General features: G+C 45.2%; 1 protein-coding gene across 7 annotated transcripts in view; it reads left to right on the top strand.

Annotated features, from left to right (window-relative positions):
* The first annotated feature begins 15983 nt into the window (after positions 1-15983).
* Positions 15984-19633, top strand: part of FBXW11 (F-box and WD repeat domain containing 11) — a 135402-nt gene continuing 131752 nt past the window's right edge. For all 7 annotated transcript variants that reach the window (XM_012461137.2, XM_012461134.2, XM_012461132.2 and 4 more), the window contains exon 1: positions 15984-16164. In XM_012461137.2, coding sequence (XP_012316560.1) covers positions 16120-16164 — 45 coding nt within the window. In that variant the 5' untranslated portion in view covers positions 15984-16119. The remainder of the gene's footprint in view (positions 16165-19633) is intronic.

Genomic DNA, 19633 nt, shown 5'->3' with positions numbered 1-19633 from the left:
TATTTTTTTATTTTTATTTTTATTTTTTTGAGACTGAGTTTCGCTCTTGTTACCCAGGCTGGAGTGCAATGGCGCGATCTCGGCTCACTGCAACCTCCACCTCCTGGGTTCAGGCAATTCTCCTGCCTCAGCCTCCTGAGTAGCTGGGATTACAGGCACGCGCCACCATGCCCAGCTAATTTTTTGCATTTTTAGTAGAGACGGGGTTTCCCCATGTTGACCAGGATGGTCTCGATCTCTTGACCTCGTGATCCACCTGCCTCGGCCTCCCAAAGTGCTGGGATTACAGGCATGAGCCACCGCGCCCGGCCAACTTTTTTTTTAAGACAGAAGTCTTGCTCTCTCAGGCTGGAGTGCAGTGGCATGCTCTCGGCTCACTGCAACCTCCACCTTCTGGGTTCAAACATTCTCCTGCCTCAGCCTCCCAAGTAGCTGGGATTATAGGTGTGTGCCACCATGCTTGGCTAATTTTTGTATTTTTAGCAGAGATGGAGATTCAACATGTTGCCCAGGCTGGTCTCGAACTCCTTACTAAAAGTGATTTGCCCACCTTGGTCACCCAAAGTGCTAGGATTACAGGCGTGAGCCACCATGGCCAACCAAAACTTAAATTTTTTTTTTTTTTTGAGACAGAATCTTGCTCTGTTGCCCAGCGCCAGGCTGGAGTGCAGTGGCGCAATCTTGTCTCACTGCAAGCTCCACCTCCCGGGTTCAGGCAATTCTCCTGCCTCAGCCTCCCAAGTAGCTGGGACTACAGGTGCCACCATGCCCAGCTAATTTTTGTATTTTTAGTAGAGACGGGGGTTTCACCATGTTGGCCAGGATGATCTCAATCTCTTGACCTCATGATCTGCCTGCCTTGGCCTCCCAAAGTGCTGGGATTACAGATATGAGCCACTGTGCCCCACCAAATTTTTTTTTTTTTTGAGACAGAGTCTCCCTCTGTCACCCAGGCTGGAGTGCAATGGCACACTCTCGGCTCACCACAACCTCCCTCTCCCGGGTTCAAGTAATTCTCCTGCCTCAGCCTCCCTAGCAGCTGGGATTACAGACGTGCAGCATGACACTGGGCTAATTTTGTATTTTCAGTAAAGATAGGGTTTCACCATGTTGCTCAGGGTGGTCTTGAACTCCTGACCTCGTGATCACCCTCCCTTGGCCTCCCAAAGTGCTGGGATTACAGATTTGAGCCATCGTGACCAGCTTTTTTTTTTTTTTTTTTTTTAAGACAGTCTTGCTGTGTGTCCCAGGCTGGAATGCAGTGGTGTAATCTGAGTTTACTGCAACCGCCACCTCCCAGGTTCAAGTGATTCTGCTGCCTTAGCCTCCCGAATAGCTGGGACTACAGGCATGTGCAACCACACCTGGCTAATTTTTGTATTTTTAGTAGAGATGGGATTTCACCACATTGTCCAGGATGATGTCGATCTCTTGACCTCGTGATTCACTTGCCTCGGCCTCCCAAAGTGCTGGGATTACAGGTGTGAGCCACCAGGTCCAGCAACTTAAAATATTTTTAAAGATCCAACAACTTTAAAACTTTATTTTCACAAACTTTATAAACAATGTATACTTAGGCTACATTAAATTTATTGTTCTTTCTCAATAAATTAACCAAATCTTAGGGTTAATTTTTTTGCTTTATAAACTTTTTAATTTTTAAAATATTTTTGACTTTTGTAATAACACTTCACTTAAAACATAAACACATGGTACAGCTGCACAAAAACATTTTCTTTCTTTATATCCTTATTCTATAAGTTTGTTCTATTTAAAAAATATTTAACTTTGTTTTTACTTTTTACACTTTTTTTAAAACGAAGACACAAACACACACATTAACCGAGGCCCACACAAGGTCAGGATCATCTATATGATTATTTTTCAATTTCCACATCTTGTACCACTGGAAGGTCTTCAGGGGCAATAACATGCATGGAGCTGTCATCTCCTATGATAACAATGCCTTCTTTTGGAATACATCCTGAAGGATCTGTGTGAGAAATGTTTTACAGTTAACTTTTTTTTGTTAATAAGTAGTGCGCTTGGCCAGGTACAGTGGCTCACACCTATAATCCCAGCACTTTGGGAAGCCGAGGTGGGTGGATCTTGAGGTCAGGAGTTCAAGACCAGCCTGACCAAGATAATAAAATCCCATCTCTACTAAAAATACAAAAATTAATCAAGGATGGTGGCGGGTGCCTGTAATCCCAGCTACTTGGGAGGCAGAAGGGAATTGCTTGAACAAGGGAGGCGGAGGTTGCAGTGAGCCGAGATCGTGCCACTGCACTCCAGATTGGGTGACAGAGCAAGACTCTGTCTCAAAAAGAGAAAGAGAACAGAACAAAAAAAAAAAAAAAGAAAATATATATAATATATGTATATACACATATATATAGTAAATACATAAACCAGTAAGAGTCATTTGTGATCACTGTCAAATATTATGTACTATATAAAATCGTGTGTGCTATGCTTTTATGCGACTGGCAAGGCAGTATGTCTGTTTATACCAGCATCACCACAAACATGTGAATAATGAATTGCACTATGACATTACAATGTCACTAGGTGATAGGAGTTTTTCATCTCCATTATAATCTTATGGAATCACTGTTGTATATGTGGTCCATTGTTGAATGAAATGCTATTATGCAGCGCATGACTATACTTGGAGTTCTCCATGCTGTTTAGAACCTCTAGAAAGGCCTGGGATAGGCTTTGGCCCAAAGAGTTCACACCATGATTGCTGAATTCTGCACTGCCAGAGAAAGTGACAAGCAAGCATAAAGATGAGCTGTGAGGGACAATGGTCTGTTCGGAAAAGTATGAGGAGCCATAACATGAAGTGGGAGAAAGTAGTGGAAAATGAGATTAGATAGGTATATTGAGGCCGGGTGTGGTGGCTCACACCTGTAATCCCAGCAGTTTGGGAGGGTGAGGTAGGCAGTACAAAAATTAGCCGGGTATGGTGGCGTGTGCCTGTAATCCCAGTTACTTGGAAGGCTGAAGCAGGAGAATTGCTTGAACCTGGGAGGCTGAAGTTGCAGTGAGCCGAGATCATGCCACTTCACTCCAGCCTGGGCCACAGATTGAGATTCTGTCTCAAAAAAAAAAAAGAGAGGTATATTGAAATCTGATTGTTAAATGGCCTTCAGTAGCATGGAGCTACCTGAGAGTGGGACAAACGGATTGGCTATCTGATAGTTAATTTAACTGGTATGTCTTTGGTCAGTATTGAGAGGAGATACTTTTCTTCTTTCTTTTTTTTTTTCTTGAGATGGCGTTTTGCTCTTGTTGTCCAGGCTGGAGTGCAATGGCATGATCTTGGCTCACTTCCGCCTCTTGGATTCAAGTGATTCTCCTGCCTCAGCCTCCCAAGTAGCTAGGATTACAGGCATGCGTCACCACACTCAGCTAATTTTGTATTTTTAGTAGAGACAGGGTGTCACCATATTGACCAGTCTGGTCTTGAACTCCTGACATCAGGTGATCCACCTGCCTCGGCCTCCCAAAGTGCTAGGATTACAGGCGTGAGCCACTGCATCTGGCCAGGGGGAAATATTTTTCTTTTCTTTTTATTTTTTTTAAAGACAGGGTTTCACCATGTTGGTCAGGCTGGTCTTGAACTCCCGACCTCAGGTGATCCACCTGCCTTGGCCTCCAAAGTGCTTGGATTACAGGCATGAGCCACCATGCCCAGCCATGGGAAATATTTTTCAAATCCAATTCTTTCACATCTATGCCCAGGACTTCTTGGCAGATGCTTGGTCTTGTTCAACATGGCAGACTTGAGATTCTGGCCCTCAGGATACCAGGCCCTTTCTGCAGTCACCATACCTTTTGTGCTTATGTACCCCCAAAAGAAATTTGAAAATTATGTAATTACTAATTTCTTGAACTGACATCCAAAATGTTTTGGCATAAATTTAAATAGTTGAAAATAACACACTTTTCTGCATATTTATAAATATTGTCTTTTTTTTTTCAACAGAGTCTCACTCTGTTGCCCAGGCTGGAGTACAGTGGTGCGATCTCAGCTCACTGCAACCTCTGTCTCCCAGGTCCAAAGAATTCTCCTCCCTCAGCCTCCGGAGTAGCTGGGACTACAGGCGCGTGCCACCATACCCAGCTAATTTTTGTATTTTTAGTAGAGACAGGGTTTTACCATGTTAGCCAGGATGGTCTCAATCTCCTGACCTTGTGATCTGCCCTCCTTGGCCTCCCAAAGTGCTGGGATTACAGGCGTGAGCCACCATGTCCAGTGAAATATTGACATTTAAAAATAAAATTATTCCATTATTTTCACAATGAAATCTAAATACAATAGCAATTTTATGTCATTATCCTTTTAAAATTATATAAAAAGTTCTTTTCTAATAGGTGGAAATCTTATTCTTTTTTTGTCCCTGAACTTATATTTCCATTCCATTTTCCCCAAAGATTTTTAGCTAGAGTCTGGCTCTGTCGCCTAGGCTGAAGTGCAGTGGCATGATCTTGACTCACTGCAACCTCTGCCTCCTGGGTTCAAGCAATTCTCCTGCCTCAGACTCTGGAACTACAGGTATCTGCCACCACACCCAGCTAATTTTTGAATTTTTAGTAAAGACAGGGTTTTGCCATGTTGGCCAGGATGGTCTTGAATTTCTGGCCTCAAGTGATCTGCTTGCCACAGTGCCTGGCCACAATTTTCTTGTGTTGTAATTGTTACTTCCTTTGATTACAGCTTCTAAATGTTAGCCAAAAAGTCCTCTTGGATCAAGTTATTATAATCACTATTAAACACTATACATCAAGCAATAAAATTAAAATTTTGGTAATGATTAAACATAGACATAGAATTATGTTAGAACTTCATCTTTTACATTGATAATTTTTGAAAGTTTACATATCTGTGTATAAATATTACTTGTTGCTGGAATGAGACAGATGGAACTCTGCATCAAGTTTGTTTTTAGGTTTTATTTTTATAGACGTTACTACTTGTATTAGTCTGTTCTCACATTGCTATACAAAAATACCTGAGACTGGGTAATTTATAAAAAGAAAAGAGGTTTAATTGGCTCACAGTTCTGCAAACTGTACAGGAAGCGTGATGCTGTCATTTGCTCAGCTCTGGGAAGGTCTCAGGAAACTTACAGTCATGGCAGAAGACTAAGGGAGAGGAGGCGTCTTACATTGCCAGAGCAGGAGGAAGAGAGAGGGGAGGTGCCACACACTTTTAAACAACCAGATCTCAGGAGAACTCTATCACCAAAGGGATAGTGCTAAACCATTCATGAAGGATCCACCTCCATAATCCAATACCTCCCACCAGGCCCTACCTCCAACAGTGGGGATTACAATGGAGCCGGAAATTTGGGTGAGGACACAGATACAAACCATATCAATACCTAGAAGACTTGTTCATATATGAATGAAAGTTGTCTTCTAGCAATGCTACTCAACCTTTTTTATTCTTTCAAATTATTATGTCAAAAATTACATAGTAATCTCTGAGCAAAATTCCTTTTTATCATTAAAACTCAATTCAATCCTCCTCCAATTTTGTTGAGAACAAAGTACTGGACACCACTTGATTAGTAAAAGGATTTTTATTTATTTATTTATTTGAGACAGAGTTTTGCTCTTGTTGCAAGAGTGTGATCTTGGCTCACTGCAACCCCTGCCTCCCGGGTTCAAGTGATTCTCCTGCCTCAGCCTCCCGAGTAGCTGGGATCACAGGCACCCGCCACCACACCCAGCTAATTTTTTGCATTTTTAGCAGAGATGGAGTTTTACCATGTTGGCCAAGATGGTCTCGAACTCCCAACCTCAGGAAATCTAACTGCCTCAGCCTCCCAAAGTGCTGGGATTACACGTGTGAACCACCGCGCCCGGCCAAAGTTTTTTTTTTTTAATATTGTCACTGGAGAAATTAATTTTCTCAATTTCTGGGAAGCATACCAAAATGGCTTTATTAATATTTACTAAATGACTATTAAGTATACCTGTGTAGTATACTTAATAGTCATTTATTAAGGTTGTAGAGACAACCGTATATGCTTACCAAATTCTACTTCATTTCCCATTTTTTGGGTATATAGGAAAAGTACATTGTGCAGGCTCCCCTGCCACTTCTTAGGGCTATGTGCCTAAGAACTGACGAACAAACAATGAGCAGGAGGAGGTACTTCTGAGACTAGGCAGTTACCCACTGATGAGCCTCCCCTGCATGCCTGCTCTTCCCCAGCAACGCTGGACACCATAAATTCTAGACGGTATAACTATAACATGGAGGGCTCACGGACTCAGGTTGGACTTCCCATGAAAAAGATAATTTAAGCCACCATATTTCTAGGGAGTGGAAACGTAGTGTCAGTTTGCCCAAGCTGAGCTACATTTCCCTGAATTCCTTTCGTCTGTGTTTCTGTTTAAAGCCACTAGAGACACTGTCGTGCAGGATTTGGAGCATGGAGGCAAAGCATTAATCATTTTGTAGCCCATATACATTGCTGGTGATTGGCTGACTCCCTGCTTGATACGAGGTAGTGGCTAGGTCTGTAATTGCTTGATCTTCCTTTCAAGCCTCTTTTAGCTCCTCTGATTCCTGGGCCATGTGTGTGTTTTACTCTGTGACAAAGAGCTCTATCCTCTGCATGACACCCATATCACCCAGGTCAGAGGCGACAAGCTCTATATAAGTTTCAGTCTACCTGTCCTCGAGGGGTCCCATTCGTGCCAATACCTGCTCTCTTCCACTTCATATCCATCTTCTCTGACTACCTGACTCTAAGATCCAGCAGCGGCTATCAAGACAACAGCCTTACAAAGATGGCTTAACTAGATTTACAATTATAGAAGGTCAACTCCCTGGAAAAAAATACTCTTGTTGGTTCTAATTCTTTGGCTGAATTTTGTCTGACAGGCAGAGTTAATCCACTACTGTGGCACAGTACATTATTTTTTTGAGAGGGTCTTGCTCTGTTGCCCAGGCTGGAGTATGGTGGAGCAATGCCTCTCACTGTGGCCTTGACCTCCCAGGCTCAAGCGATCCTCCTACCTCAGCTTCCTCAGTAGCTGGGACTACAGGTGCACACTACTGGTCCTGGATAATTTTGTATCTTTTTGTAGAGACGGGTTTTTCCCATGTTGCCCAGGCTGGTCTCATATTCTTGGGCTCAAGCAATCCTCCTGCCTCGGCCTCCCAAATTGCTGCGACTACAGGTGTGAACCACTGTGCCTGGCCAGCATATTCTATTCTAACACAACTTGTCTCTACTCTTTCACTTGGAGGTATCTTATTTAACCTGATAAGCTCAAAAAGGGTTGGAAAAATACAAATATTAATTTTAATACATGTTTGCAAATAAATTAACTGATGAAATGTTTTTAGGTGCTTTAAGTATATATTCCTTAAAGTTGTGGAACTAAAGATTTAACTCACCTAAAATCAATGATTGGTAAAGCCAGTCCTTACTAAAAAACAGCTAAATTAGACTCTGTAAGAAAAAGCTGAATAAATGTGCTAATAATATATTTCATAGTTATCCTTTTTTTCAGGGTTCTATAGATAGAGGGATTAGGCACAGAGCCTTGTCATGTGGTTAGAATAGGGCGGTAAAACCTTTAATATTTCTTTTCTTTTTTTTTTTGAGACAAGATTTCACTTTGCCACTTGGGCTGGAGTGCAGTGAAGTGATCTTGGCTCACTGCAACCTCTGCCTCCCAGGTTCAAGTGATTCTCCTGCCTCAGCCTCTGGAGTAGCTGGGACTACAGGTGTGCGCCACCATGCCTGGCTAATTTTTGTATATCTTGGTAGAGATGGGGTTTCACCATATTGGCCAGGCTGGTCTTGAACTCCTGGCCTCAAGTGATACCCCTGCCTCCACCTTCCAAAGTGCAGGGATTCAGGCATGAGCCACTGTGCCCAAATTTCTTACCAATACTCTTTATGTTTCACAAGATTCCCCTCAAGAAAATTCATTCTTGGTTATTAGTTGGAAATGAGTTAAGTCAAAATTTCACTACACTATCCCTCTCTATAATATATCTAAATTCAGAAAACTCCTTAAAGGTTAAAGTATACCATTTAAAAATGTCACTCTTGGCCAGGCATGAGGGCTCATGCCTGTAATCCCAGTACTTTGGGAGGCCGACCAGCCTGGCCAACATGGCAAAACCCTATCTCTACTAAAAATACAAAAATTGGCTGGGCGTGGTGGGGTGTGCCTGTAATTCCAGCTACTCGAGAGGCTGAGGCAGGAGAATCACTGGAACCCGGGAGGCAGAGGTTGTAGTGAGTTGACATGACGCCACTGCACTCCAGCCTGGGTGAAGAGTGAGACTCTGTCTCAAAAAAAAAAAAAAAAAAGTCACTCTTTACCTTCAATAGCATTCATAAAAAAGGGAGACACTGATACAGTTTGGATGTTTGTCCCCTCCAAATCTCATATTGAGATGGGATTCTCAATGCTGGAGGTGTGGCCTAGTGGGAGGTGACTGGATCATGGGGCTGGATCCCTCAAGAACATTTAGCACCAACCCCTTGGTGATAAGTGAGTTCTTGCTCATTGAGTTCACGTGAGATATGGTTGTTCACTGGGACCTACCTGCCTTGCTCTCCTGCTCCGACGCTTGTGATGTGGCACACCTGTTCCCTCTTCTGCTGTGATTGTAAGCTTCCTGAGGCCCTTACCAGAAGCAGATGCCAGCACCATGCTTCCTGTATACCCTGCAGACCGTGAGCCAAGCAAACCTTGTTTCTTTTTTCTTTTTTTTTGAGACGGAGTTTTGCTCTTGTTGCCCAGGCTGGAGAGCGACGGCGCGATCTCAGCTCACCACAAGCTCCGCCTCCCGGGTTCAAGTGATTCCCCTGCCTCAGCCTCCTGAGTAGCTGGGATTACAGGCATGCGCCACCACGCCTTGTTTCTCCATGTTGGTCAGGCTGGTCTTGAACTCCTAACCTCAGGTGATCTGCCCACCTCAGCCTCCCAAAGTGTTGGGATTACAGGCGTGAGCCACCGCGCCCAGCCCTAATCTCTTTTCTTCATAAAATATCAAGTCTCAGGTATTCCTTTATAGTAATGCAAACAGACTAATACAGACACAAAGCCCTATACAAAGGTGTATGATCCCTTCATTAAAAGTGGTCTCCCTGAGTCTAGTATTTTGAAGTAGCTCTTGTTTTGGTGTCTCTATTAGTTATCTATTGTTGTGTGACAGATTATTTCAACACTCAGTAGTTTAAAATAAGACTATTCAGCCAGGTGAGGTAGCTCACACCTGTAATCCCAGCACTTTGGGAGGTCGAGGTGGGTGCATCACCTGAGGTCAGGAGTTCAAGACCAGTCATGGCCAACATGGTGAAACCCCGTCTCTACTAAAAATACAAAAAATTAGCCAGGTGTGGTGTCTGGGAGCCTGTAATCCCAGCTACTTGGGAGGTTGAGGCAGAACTGCTTGAACCTGGGGGGTGGAGGTTGCAGTGAGTTGAGATGGTGCCACTGCACTCTAGCCTGGGCAACAACAGCAAAACTCCACCCGCCCCCCTAAAATAAGAATATTTATTCTCTCATCCAGTTTCTGTGGGGCAGGGATCCAGAAATGGCTTAGATGGATGGTTCTGGCTCAGGGTCTCTCATGAGGTCAAGACTATTGAATGGGGCCATGAAAGCTACTTCCAAGGTGGCTCACTCACAGGCCTGGCCAGTTAGTGCTAGTTGTTGGCAGATGGCCTTAGTTTTTTACCACATGGACCTATCCACAGGGCTGCTTGATTGTCTCTATGATCCGGCAGCTCATGAATGACCCAAGAGAAAGAGCAAAAAGGAAGCCTCATGACTGTTATAATCTAGTCCTGGAACTCAGACACCATCACTTCTGCCATATTCTCCTTTGGGAAAATTTAATGTCAAGAATTATTATGAGAGATTAAGCACAAAGGGGCGAAGACAACATAAATAAATAGGGCAGGGCAGCCGAGCAAGTGGCTCATGCCTGTAATCCCAGCACTTTGGGAGGCCAAGATGGGCGGATCACTAGGTCAGGAGATAGAGACCTCCTACCTAACACGGTGAAACCTCGTCTTTACTAACAAAACAAAACAAAAAAAATTAGCCAGGCATGGTGGCAGGAACCTGTAGTCCTAGCTACTTGGGAGGCTGAGGCAGGAGAATCCCTTGAACCTAGGAAGTGGAGGTTGCAGTGAGCTTACACCACTGTACTCCAATTGGGGCGACAGAGCGAGACTCTACACATCTCAAAAAAAAAAAAAAAAGAAAGAAAGAAAAAAACAAAGGAATAGGGCAGGGCACAGTGGCTCACGCCTGTAATCCTAGCATTTTGGGAGGCTGAGGTGGGAGGATCACTTGAGGTCAGGAGTTCAAGACCAGCCTAGGCCGGGTGCGGTGGCTCACACTTGTAATCCCAGCACTTTGGGAGGCTGAGTCGAGGGGATCACGAGGTCAGGAGATCCAGACCATCCTGGGCAACATGGTGAAACCCCGTCTCTACTAAAAACTTAAAAAAAAAATTGGCTGGGCGTGGTGGCACATACCCGTAGTCTCAGCTACTTGAGAGGCTGAGGCAGGAGAACTGCTTGAACCCAGGAGGTGGAGATTGCAGTGAGCCGAGATCGTGCCACTGCACTACAGCCTGGGTGTCAGTGCGACACTCGTCTCAAAAAAAAAAAAAAAAAAGTCCCGCCTGGGCAACCTGACAAGACTCCGTGTCTACAAAAACTAAAAAAAAAAAATCAGGTGTGTATTGGTGGTGTGCGCCTGTGGTCCCAACAGGAGGCTGTGGTGAGAGGACTGCTTGAGCCCAGGAGTTCATGGCTGCAGTGAGCTATCACTGCACCACCGCACTCCCACCTGGGTGACATTGCAAGACCCTGTCTCAAAAAGAAAAAAAAGACAAACAGAATTAGCCGTTACAGGGAATAGCCAATAACTTTAGGGCTGAGGCAAAGTGCCCAAGGAAGGAACCAACTTGGCAGTCTCCTCATTTACCCGCTACCCTTAGGCTGAGATTCAGACTTTACACGAGAGAGGGTGTTTGTGGCCCACCACACAGTCTGCTTAAGAGTTACAGGTCGCGACCCAGTGCGGTGGCTTCTGCCTGTATCCCAGCACTTTGGGAGGCCAAGGCGGGTGGATCACCTGAGGTCAGGAGTTCAACACCAGCCTGACCAACATGGTGAAACACCCTCTTTACTAAAAATACAAAAAATTAGCTGGGCGTGGTGGTGGGCACCTATAATCCCAGCTACTCAGGAGGCTGAGGCAGGAGAGTCCCTTGAACCCAGGAGGCAGAGGTTGTAGTAGCTGAGATTGGGTCACTGTACTCCAGCCTGGGCAACAAGAGCAAAACTCCATCTCAAAAAACAAAACAAAATCAAAAACCACAAAAATCAGCTGGGTGTGGTGGCATGTGTCTGTAATCTCAGCTACTCGGAAGGCTGAGGCAGGAGAATCCCTTGAACCTGGGAGGCAGAGTTTGCAGTGAGCCAAGATTGAGCCACTGCACTGCAGCCTGGGTGATAGAGCTAAGACTCTGTCTCAAAAAAAAAAAAAAAAAAAGAGTTACAGGTTGGGGCTGGCAAGCAGGAAATTGCCCACTGAGGTGCCACTAAACTCACTGGGAAGCCACCACTCTGTGAATGTCCCTGCCCCGTGTGTGTGCGCGGAGGAAGGTATGGTTCTACAAGCTATTTGCTGCCATGTGCCACAAAGCAAGAAGGAAAAGAAAGTACACTGGAACCAGGGTTGAGAAGCCCCTTCATTCTGCTGTGTTCCTCTAGTGCTCTCTACTGACAAAGTTAAACACTGTGCCAGCTGGCAGAGGAGAAATATTTACAGGATCCTGCTCCAGTATCTCAAAGCATGGAAAAGAAGGGTAGATTTGGAGGTACAAGGTTATAAATTAATAATAGGCACATATATGTCTGCTGCAAAAGAATGTATTTGATTATAGAGTGCTGTCTGAGACCCCAGGAGTGTTGCATTGTATACAGTTTATGTACCATTGTGTTTTTGTACAATCTAAGCAATTTTGGGTTGACCTCAGGGAGATCAGGGACATGTACCACTTTGTTTTGGTCATGTCTTGCAAACCTCAGTGAAGAGCTATCTGAAACACTGTGGGAAAATATGCCTCAAGGTGTTCTGCCTTTGATGACCAAATCTAATCAACAGCTGCCATCAAGCCTGAAGCAATAGAGTACTTGAGTTCTTGTGTGAGAAGAGGTGAGAGCAAGGTGATAAAGCCTTGGCTCAGCCTGCCTCTTATGTATCCTATTTTTTTGAAACAGAGTCTTGCTCTGTCACCAGGCTGGAGTGCAACGGGGTGATCTCAGCTCACTGCAACTTCCGCCTCCCAGGTTCAAGCGATTCTCCTCCCTCAGCCTCCGAGTAGCTAGGATTACAGGCACGCAACACCATGCCCAGCTAATTTTTTGTATTTTCAGTAGACACAGGGTTTCGCCATGTTGGCCAGGATGATCTCGATCTCCTGACCTTGTGATCCGCCTGCCTCAGCCTCCCAGAGTGCTGGGATTACAGGCATGAGCCACTGGCCCAGCCAAGACTTCTTTTATCATATAGATGGCATTTTTTTGGTGGTGGTTGTTTTGAGACAGGGTCTTGTTGCGTCACCCATGCTGGTCATTCTGTCACCCAGGCTGGAATACAGTGGCGCAAACCTGGCTCACTGCACACTTGACTTCTCAGGCTCAAGTGATCCTCCCACCTCAGCCTCCTGAGGAGTTGGAGCCACAGGCGTGAGCCACCATACCTAGTTAATTCCTATATATGAGTTTTTAATCCCACTGAGGTCCTAAAATTTGACCCAATATTAGTACTTTTCCCCTTTTAAGGTGGGATACAATTTTTTCTTTTTTTTTTTTTTTTACAGATCATATCGCAGCCACAGATGGTGGCCCCTCTCCATGCTCTCAGGGATGATTTTAATAAAAGGACAGAAACCTTGATTTATCCCCAATACAATTCCAATGCCAGGGGATGCAAACTAAATATCTATACAGGTTAGGCATGCAACTTAAATGAGTGAAACATGCAGATATAAGACAAAAAGGAGTGATAGCAACTGTGAAAAACCATAGAACATACGCTTAAATATAGTTGCTGTTTACCCCCTGCATATGGTTGCCATGTAGATCCAGTTGTCAGATATCCTAATTTTTCAAGAAAAGCTGGAAATTCTGATTTGAAAACATGAAACTATCAGATTTTTAAAACAGTAAAGAAGATGGTGTAGGATAAATATATATGTGTGGGGGGTCACATCCAGCTTGTGACTCCTACCCCATGCCTCTCTGTTTTCATATCCCTTCCCACACTATTTTTTTTTATTTTTTATTTTTTTTTAAGACGGGGTTTCACCATGTTGGTCAGGCTGGTTTTGAACTCCTGACCTCAGGTGATCCACCCGCCTTGGCCTCCAAAGTGCTTGGATTACAGGCGTGAGCCACCACGGCCGGCCCCACACTGACTATGCGTTTGGCCATACTACTTGCTTTGGCCAGTGGAACATTACCAAGTGTGGTGCAACCTGAGGTTTGATAAGCATTTGTTCACTGGGGCTTGACCTTTCTCAAGTCACTATGCAGAAGTTTGAATGATAAAAAGCCACTTGGAGAAGAGAGGCCCTAGAGGATGAAAAGTCATTTTGAATGAGTTCCCAGTTGATTGCAGCCCAATGTGTAACCTCAGCTTACACCGTGTGGGCCCCTGGCCGAGCACACAATTGTAAAATAATAATAAACCATTGTTATTCTAAGCTGCTAAGTCTTGGGTGGTTTGTTGTGTTCCAATAAGTAACTGAAATAGAGGTCATTTCTAACCCTTGTTTTACTAATGAATGTCCTAAGGCCCATAGTGGAAGGGACCTGGTGAAATTCAGATAGGAAGACATTGGCAAAAACTTTCTAATTCCGTGCTCTTTCTATTGCTTTTCTTTCAATTCCCTTTGTAAAAAGCACCAGGTAAGGACTATGAAACGTCAGTCTACCTGAAGGGAACTTCAACTGTGTCTTGAATGCATGCAAATTACTATAACTTAGTCCTTGGGAATGAAAAGATTTATAGGTCATCCAGCCCCTTCCACTTTACAGGTAGAGAGAATGAAAAAACACCTGGAGAAAGTGAAAAGCAGCCTCTGATATCTGGAAGCTGGCCTGGTACAGTCAGACAAGCCATGATGTTACTAGACCATGGCCTGGCCCTTATAGCTAGGGTTTGTGTTCTCCTGTAGAACATAAACAATTTCAAAGAACATTAATATCAGACGAGGTGATTTTGTGACCATGACAGATCTAGACAAATACAAGCCCACTCTATAATCAGGTCCAAACAGATAAAACCTGATGATTGTCCAAACCACAAAAAATGACTCCAACACCCCCGACTGGCTAATAGAGGGAGTTGCTGCTGCCTTTTTTTTTTTTTTTTTTTTCCTTCCCGTTTTTGAGACAAGGTCTGGTTCTCTGGCTCTATCGCTCAGGCTGCAGTGCAGTGGTGCAAATCTTCATTCAGTGAAACCTCCACTTCCTGGGCTAAAGCGATCCTCCCACCTCAGCCTTCCAAGTGACTGAGACTACAGGCGCACACCACCAGGCTCAGTTCATTTTTGTATTTTTTGTAGAAACGATGTTTGCTATGTTGCCCAGGCTGGTCTGGAACTTCTGGGCTCAAACAATTCGCCCGCCTTGGCCTCCCAAAGTGCTGGGATTACAGGCGCGAGCCACCGTGACCGGCCAGGCTGCTGTTTCTTTACCTGTACAGCTTTAGCCTTACAGGTATTCCCTTCCACTAGATAAGATGAACTGAGATGCTCAATCATGTAACGACCCTCTTCCTGGAAGCATCTAATCCAGTGAAGCCCACACTTCCTTAAACCCTCTCCCGAATCATTAACTGTTAACGAGATGCCCCATCGTTCCTCAATGTGTGTTTTCAGTCATTGCAACTAGTAATAAACCCAGCTTGTTCAACGATCCGTGTGTTCCTGGCGGGATTTGGTTAAAGGGCACTGACAGACCTAAGTTGGAGGCTGAGTTCACTAGAAGTCTCCGCTTGTGTGCTCCTTCCTAGCCACTATCACTCTTTTGGTTAATGTCTGTCGTCCCTCTACCAGAATTAAGCTCCATGAGAACAGGAGCCTTGTCTGTTATGTTCAGAGCTGATTCTCAGTGCCTAGAGCGGTACGAGGCAGAAGCTGGATGCTTAAAAAAATGACCATTTCTGAACGAATGAATGAGACGGGCTCCATATACGCAGGTTCCCTTTAATCTTGCAGCTCCTCGCAGATCGTGTGACAGACACACACAGCATCACAGCACATTTCCCAAAACCCCCCCTTTCCCGAAGAAATCTCCAAACCCTCACTCCTAGGATGCCCATCCTCTCAGAGCCTCTTCCCTGGGCCAAACATCTTTCACTCGCTGGCCCCTTCCCACACCTGAGCCCCAGGCCCATACACCTACCTTCCTAACGCCCCTAGAACCCACCTGTCTCCACCATCTGGCCTTACTACCAGACGCTAGCGGACGGCAGCGCAGCTACCTAGGCGTCGAGTGGGCACTGCGGCATGGACCGCGCATGTGCGGAAATGGGTCGCACACGCAGGACCTCCGACTAGTGAGGAGTTGCCTCGGAGTTTCCGTCCCGGTCTGGGCAGCCTTGGGCTGCCAGGAAGTCAGGAGAGGCTACCCGGAAGTAGAACCTGGGCGCACGGCTTTCTGGGCCATGTAGTCGTGGCGCTCTCGAGCTCCTAATATGAGCACGCTCTTAACTCTTCAGGTCTACACGTCCTACATCCACAGTACAGTGCTCTTCTCAGCTCGGAGTTCAGCTTCGGGTGCCAAGAGCCAGCGGCCCGGTGTTGGCGGCTCGCTCCCACAACGCTCTGCGGGCCGTGGCGCCTGCCGGGAGGTGTAGTTCCCGCTCTGCGTACTGCGTTCGCCGAAGGGGAGGGCGGAGCTGCCGGCGGCCCGGGCGGGCTGGCAGCTAGAGTGGGTGCGATAGCCGCCTCCGCCTCTGCCGCCTCCGCCGTCGCCTCCTCCGCCCGGGCCGTTCGCTGCTGCGCGGGGAGAGCGAGGCGGGGCCGCCGGGGCCGCCATGGAGCCCGACTCGGTGATTGAGGACAAGACCATCGAGCTCATGGTGAGTGCGGCCCGCTGGACCGTCTGTGCTTCCGTCCGTCCGGCCCCGGGCCGGCCTGCCCACCTCAACGTCCGGTGCGAGGCCAGCTCTGGCCCTTCCCTGCCGTCTCGGCCCAGACCCGGGCCCCTAGCCTTCCCTGGCCTCGGACTCGGCTCGGGCTCCTCCGATCCCTCGACATCTCAGGCTCATCCTGGCCCGGCCCCCTCCATGCCCCTCGCTCGCTTCTCCCCCTCCCTCTGTCCCGTCTCCGGTCCCAGCTCTCGGACGACCCTCGCTCGTTTTTCCTGTAGACTTAGGTCTCACTCGCTCTAGCACCCCATTCTCCTTTTAGAAGGGGATTTTTTTTTCTTTCCTCTGTGTCTCTGGCCCAGGCCCGCACCGCGCTTGCAAGCCCCACTCGGGCCGAGTGAGGTGGTGGGAAGGAGTAGGGAGGAGATCGGTCGGGGCCGCCTGGGCCTCGATGTCTTAGGAGGGGTTTCAGCACCCACTCCCCAGCCTAGGTCTGTGTGGATGCCAGGATAGGCCCTGCAGAGCTGGGGGGCAGGGAGCTCTCGGGTTTGAGGCTGTGGCGGATAAGGAGGCCTCTTTCCCGGGCCCTTGTGGTGTCCGGCTTCTCGGACAAAGGGTTTCCTACCCGGCGAAGAGGGATGTTTGCATAGCAAGGCCCCAGGTACTCTGGATTCCATCCCCCAGAAAAGAGAAGCCGCAACTTCACGTTTTCCAGAGCTGCTTTCGGAAATTGGGGATGATGGGGGAGGGAGCCATCCTCATCACTGCCGGGAGTTCTTTCTTCCCAGAAAGGAAGAAAAAAAAAAAAAGGGGGGAATCCTTGGCCCCCGGGGGAAACGACCATTCTTCTGTTAGAAACCACTGGCAGCCAGGCCAGACTCCCCGGTCCGTGGACACCCTCTACCATCCTCCGAAGCTTTAGGATTTGAAGCCAGAAGGGGTTTTTAGGAACAGGACCGTGAGAGAGTGGCTAGAAGTGAAGAATTTGCTAATTGGTGGATGATTTGGTGGAAGAAATAAAATATGGCAGATAGTACCTGCCAATTTGAACATGAGGGAAATCAAACTGGGCTCTGGAGAGTTGGGAAGAGGAAGTCTGCATCAGCAAACGGACGTGTCCAGGATTTCTTCCTGTGGAAGCCTTGACAGTTTCTTGTTATCTGTCCTAACACGGTAACAACTTCCACTTGGTTGAGAGGAGAGGTGGAAGAATCTACTTAACCCAGCAAAATGTTTTCCTAGCCAGATTTTCTTCAGTGTGAAAATGTTTATTGAGTCAGTGATTCCACTGGGTAGGGTTGGTGACATCAGAGCCACTTCCCCCATTTAACGCTATAAATAATAAATGGTGACACTGAAAGTCTGTTGGATAGCTGCATGGTTTCTGTGGATGATGGTATCTGGGGAGTTGAGATGCTTGTTTTAAAAATGGAAGTACAGTAGCATAAATATGGAGGCAGCTTAATGTTTGCTGTCCTTTGCGTAATTCACAGAACTGAACTTCTCTAGCATTCTTGAAAACTAGGAGGAAAAAAGAGAAACTGGTAGTTTTTGATTTTTGTATGCATGTGTGTGTGCACGTGTGGTTGTTTTCAAAGGGATAATGTCACATGCTGAGTAATTTTTCCTTTTCAGCATAATTTATCATACTTGTAGTCAAGTGTTTGCTATTCTGTAACTTTTGTAGTGGGTTATTTTGCTAAATATCTTAAATCGACTAAGTATATTACATATTCTTAAGGATGTACATACAATACCTGTACTTACAACAGAAGTACTTCATATCGAAAAATTGTAACTTGGTGCCTCTTTGAAATTGACTGTTCCCAGCTCCTTCTGTTTCTATTCTTTTAAAAAATAACTAAAATGTCTTTATTTTCAAAAGAATTGGGAGAAATATATTGTAACCCACGTCAGTGTATGGTTAGAAAATAAAAACCTTGGCCTAAATTCATTGGCTTCCTATGTTTATAACTTTACATGTTTTGATTTTTACATGATAGCACTTGGTTTTGATCTGAAAAGAGATTTCAGCCTGTTAAGGACATTATAAACTGGGATTTAAACTGGAATTCTTAGAAAATTTAACGGAGAGTTTAGTTTGCGATTAATTTAAAAATGGCTTTTTATTTAAGGATTTTGATATTCCCTGAAAGGGATACCATTTGACTCTTAGACAACCCTTATCGTCAATTAAGTATATGTATTTATTTTAGTAAAATAGCACAGATGCTTAACAACTGATTAAATAAATCCAGGATCAAATGTAGGAATGATGCCTTAGAATCTAATTGCATGTAGCTTTCTGTTTTCACTGCATTTAAATGACAGTTTCCAGAACTGGGTTAAAAATGTTTTTTACATTGGTTTCAAAATAATACGATTGATAGAGATGGGGTTAAAATGATGGTGTTTTAAAAGCCTAAAGCATGAAATATTTTTAGATTTTTATGAGTCAACTTGAGTACTCAAATATTTGTGATTGTGCTGCTTGTACCAGTTTGGCACTTAATGGTTAACAAGATAACCTTCATTTTGTATTCCAAAGTGTGCTGTACTAAAAAGAGGAAACAGACTTCTTGGTTATCTCCATTTTCTAATCTTCATCCTTCTACTTCCCTTGATATTAATTCTTCTGTTTTTCCTGGCATTTTTGATAAGTACATTAGGAAATCTGGTGATAGCAGAAGAATTAAATTTCCAGCTATAACCCCCACGTTGACTCCTACTCCTGCCTGAGGCCTGGGTCCACAAAGGGTGTGTCTCCTACTGACCTGCTCTATAGGATTCAGATTTTAATGTTATTAAAGTCTATAAACTCTTAATTTAGACCATGAACTTACTGATGATGAACTGAGGGTAAATAATTTAACTACCAGATGACTTTTATGGCTTATATTGGCTCTGTACCTGTTAGTGGGCCTGTTTTTCCAGATTTCTTATCACTTTAGGAAAGGAGATCCTGCCTCCTCTAGGGATGTGAGTGAATCTCCTCTTCCCTTTACACAATTAATGGATGGTTTGTAGTTAATTGTTAAATGACTTACCTTTTTGCTGAGTGACCTTAAGTGAGTCATTTCCCTTCTGTTTATCTCTTAAGTGGCTGAGTTACTTGTTGAATGAAGTAATATAGGTTAAAATACATTGATCCACTGGGCTCGGTAGCTCATGCCTGTAATCCCAGCACTTTGGGAGGCCGAGGCGGGCGGAACACTAGGTCAGGAGTTCGATACCAGCCTGACAAACATGGTGAAACCCCGTCTCTAAAAATAAATGAATAAAAATACATTGTTCCTTATTAAGAAGGTGTGGGCAGGTGCAGTGGCTCACACCTGTAATACCAGCACTTCAGGAGGTAGAAGGATTTCTTGAGCCCGGGAGTTTGACATCAGCCTAGGCAGCATAGCAAGACCGTGTCTCTACAAAAAATAAAAAAAATTAGGCATGGTGGTGCATTCCT

This window comes from Aotus nancymaae, unplaced genomic scaffold (assembly GCF_030222135.1).
Source record: "Aotus nancymaae isolate 86718 unplaced genomic scaffold, 86718_ANA_hifiasm-v0.15.2.pri h1tg000015l_1, whole genome shotgun sequence".
NCBI lineage: Eukaryota > Metazoa > Chordata > Mammalia > Primates > Aotidae > Aotus > Aotus nancymaae.
Note: the sequence above shows the minus strand (reverse complement) of the source record. Positions and strands in the feature narration are given on the sequence as shown.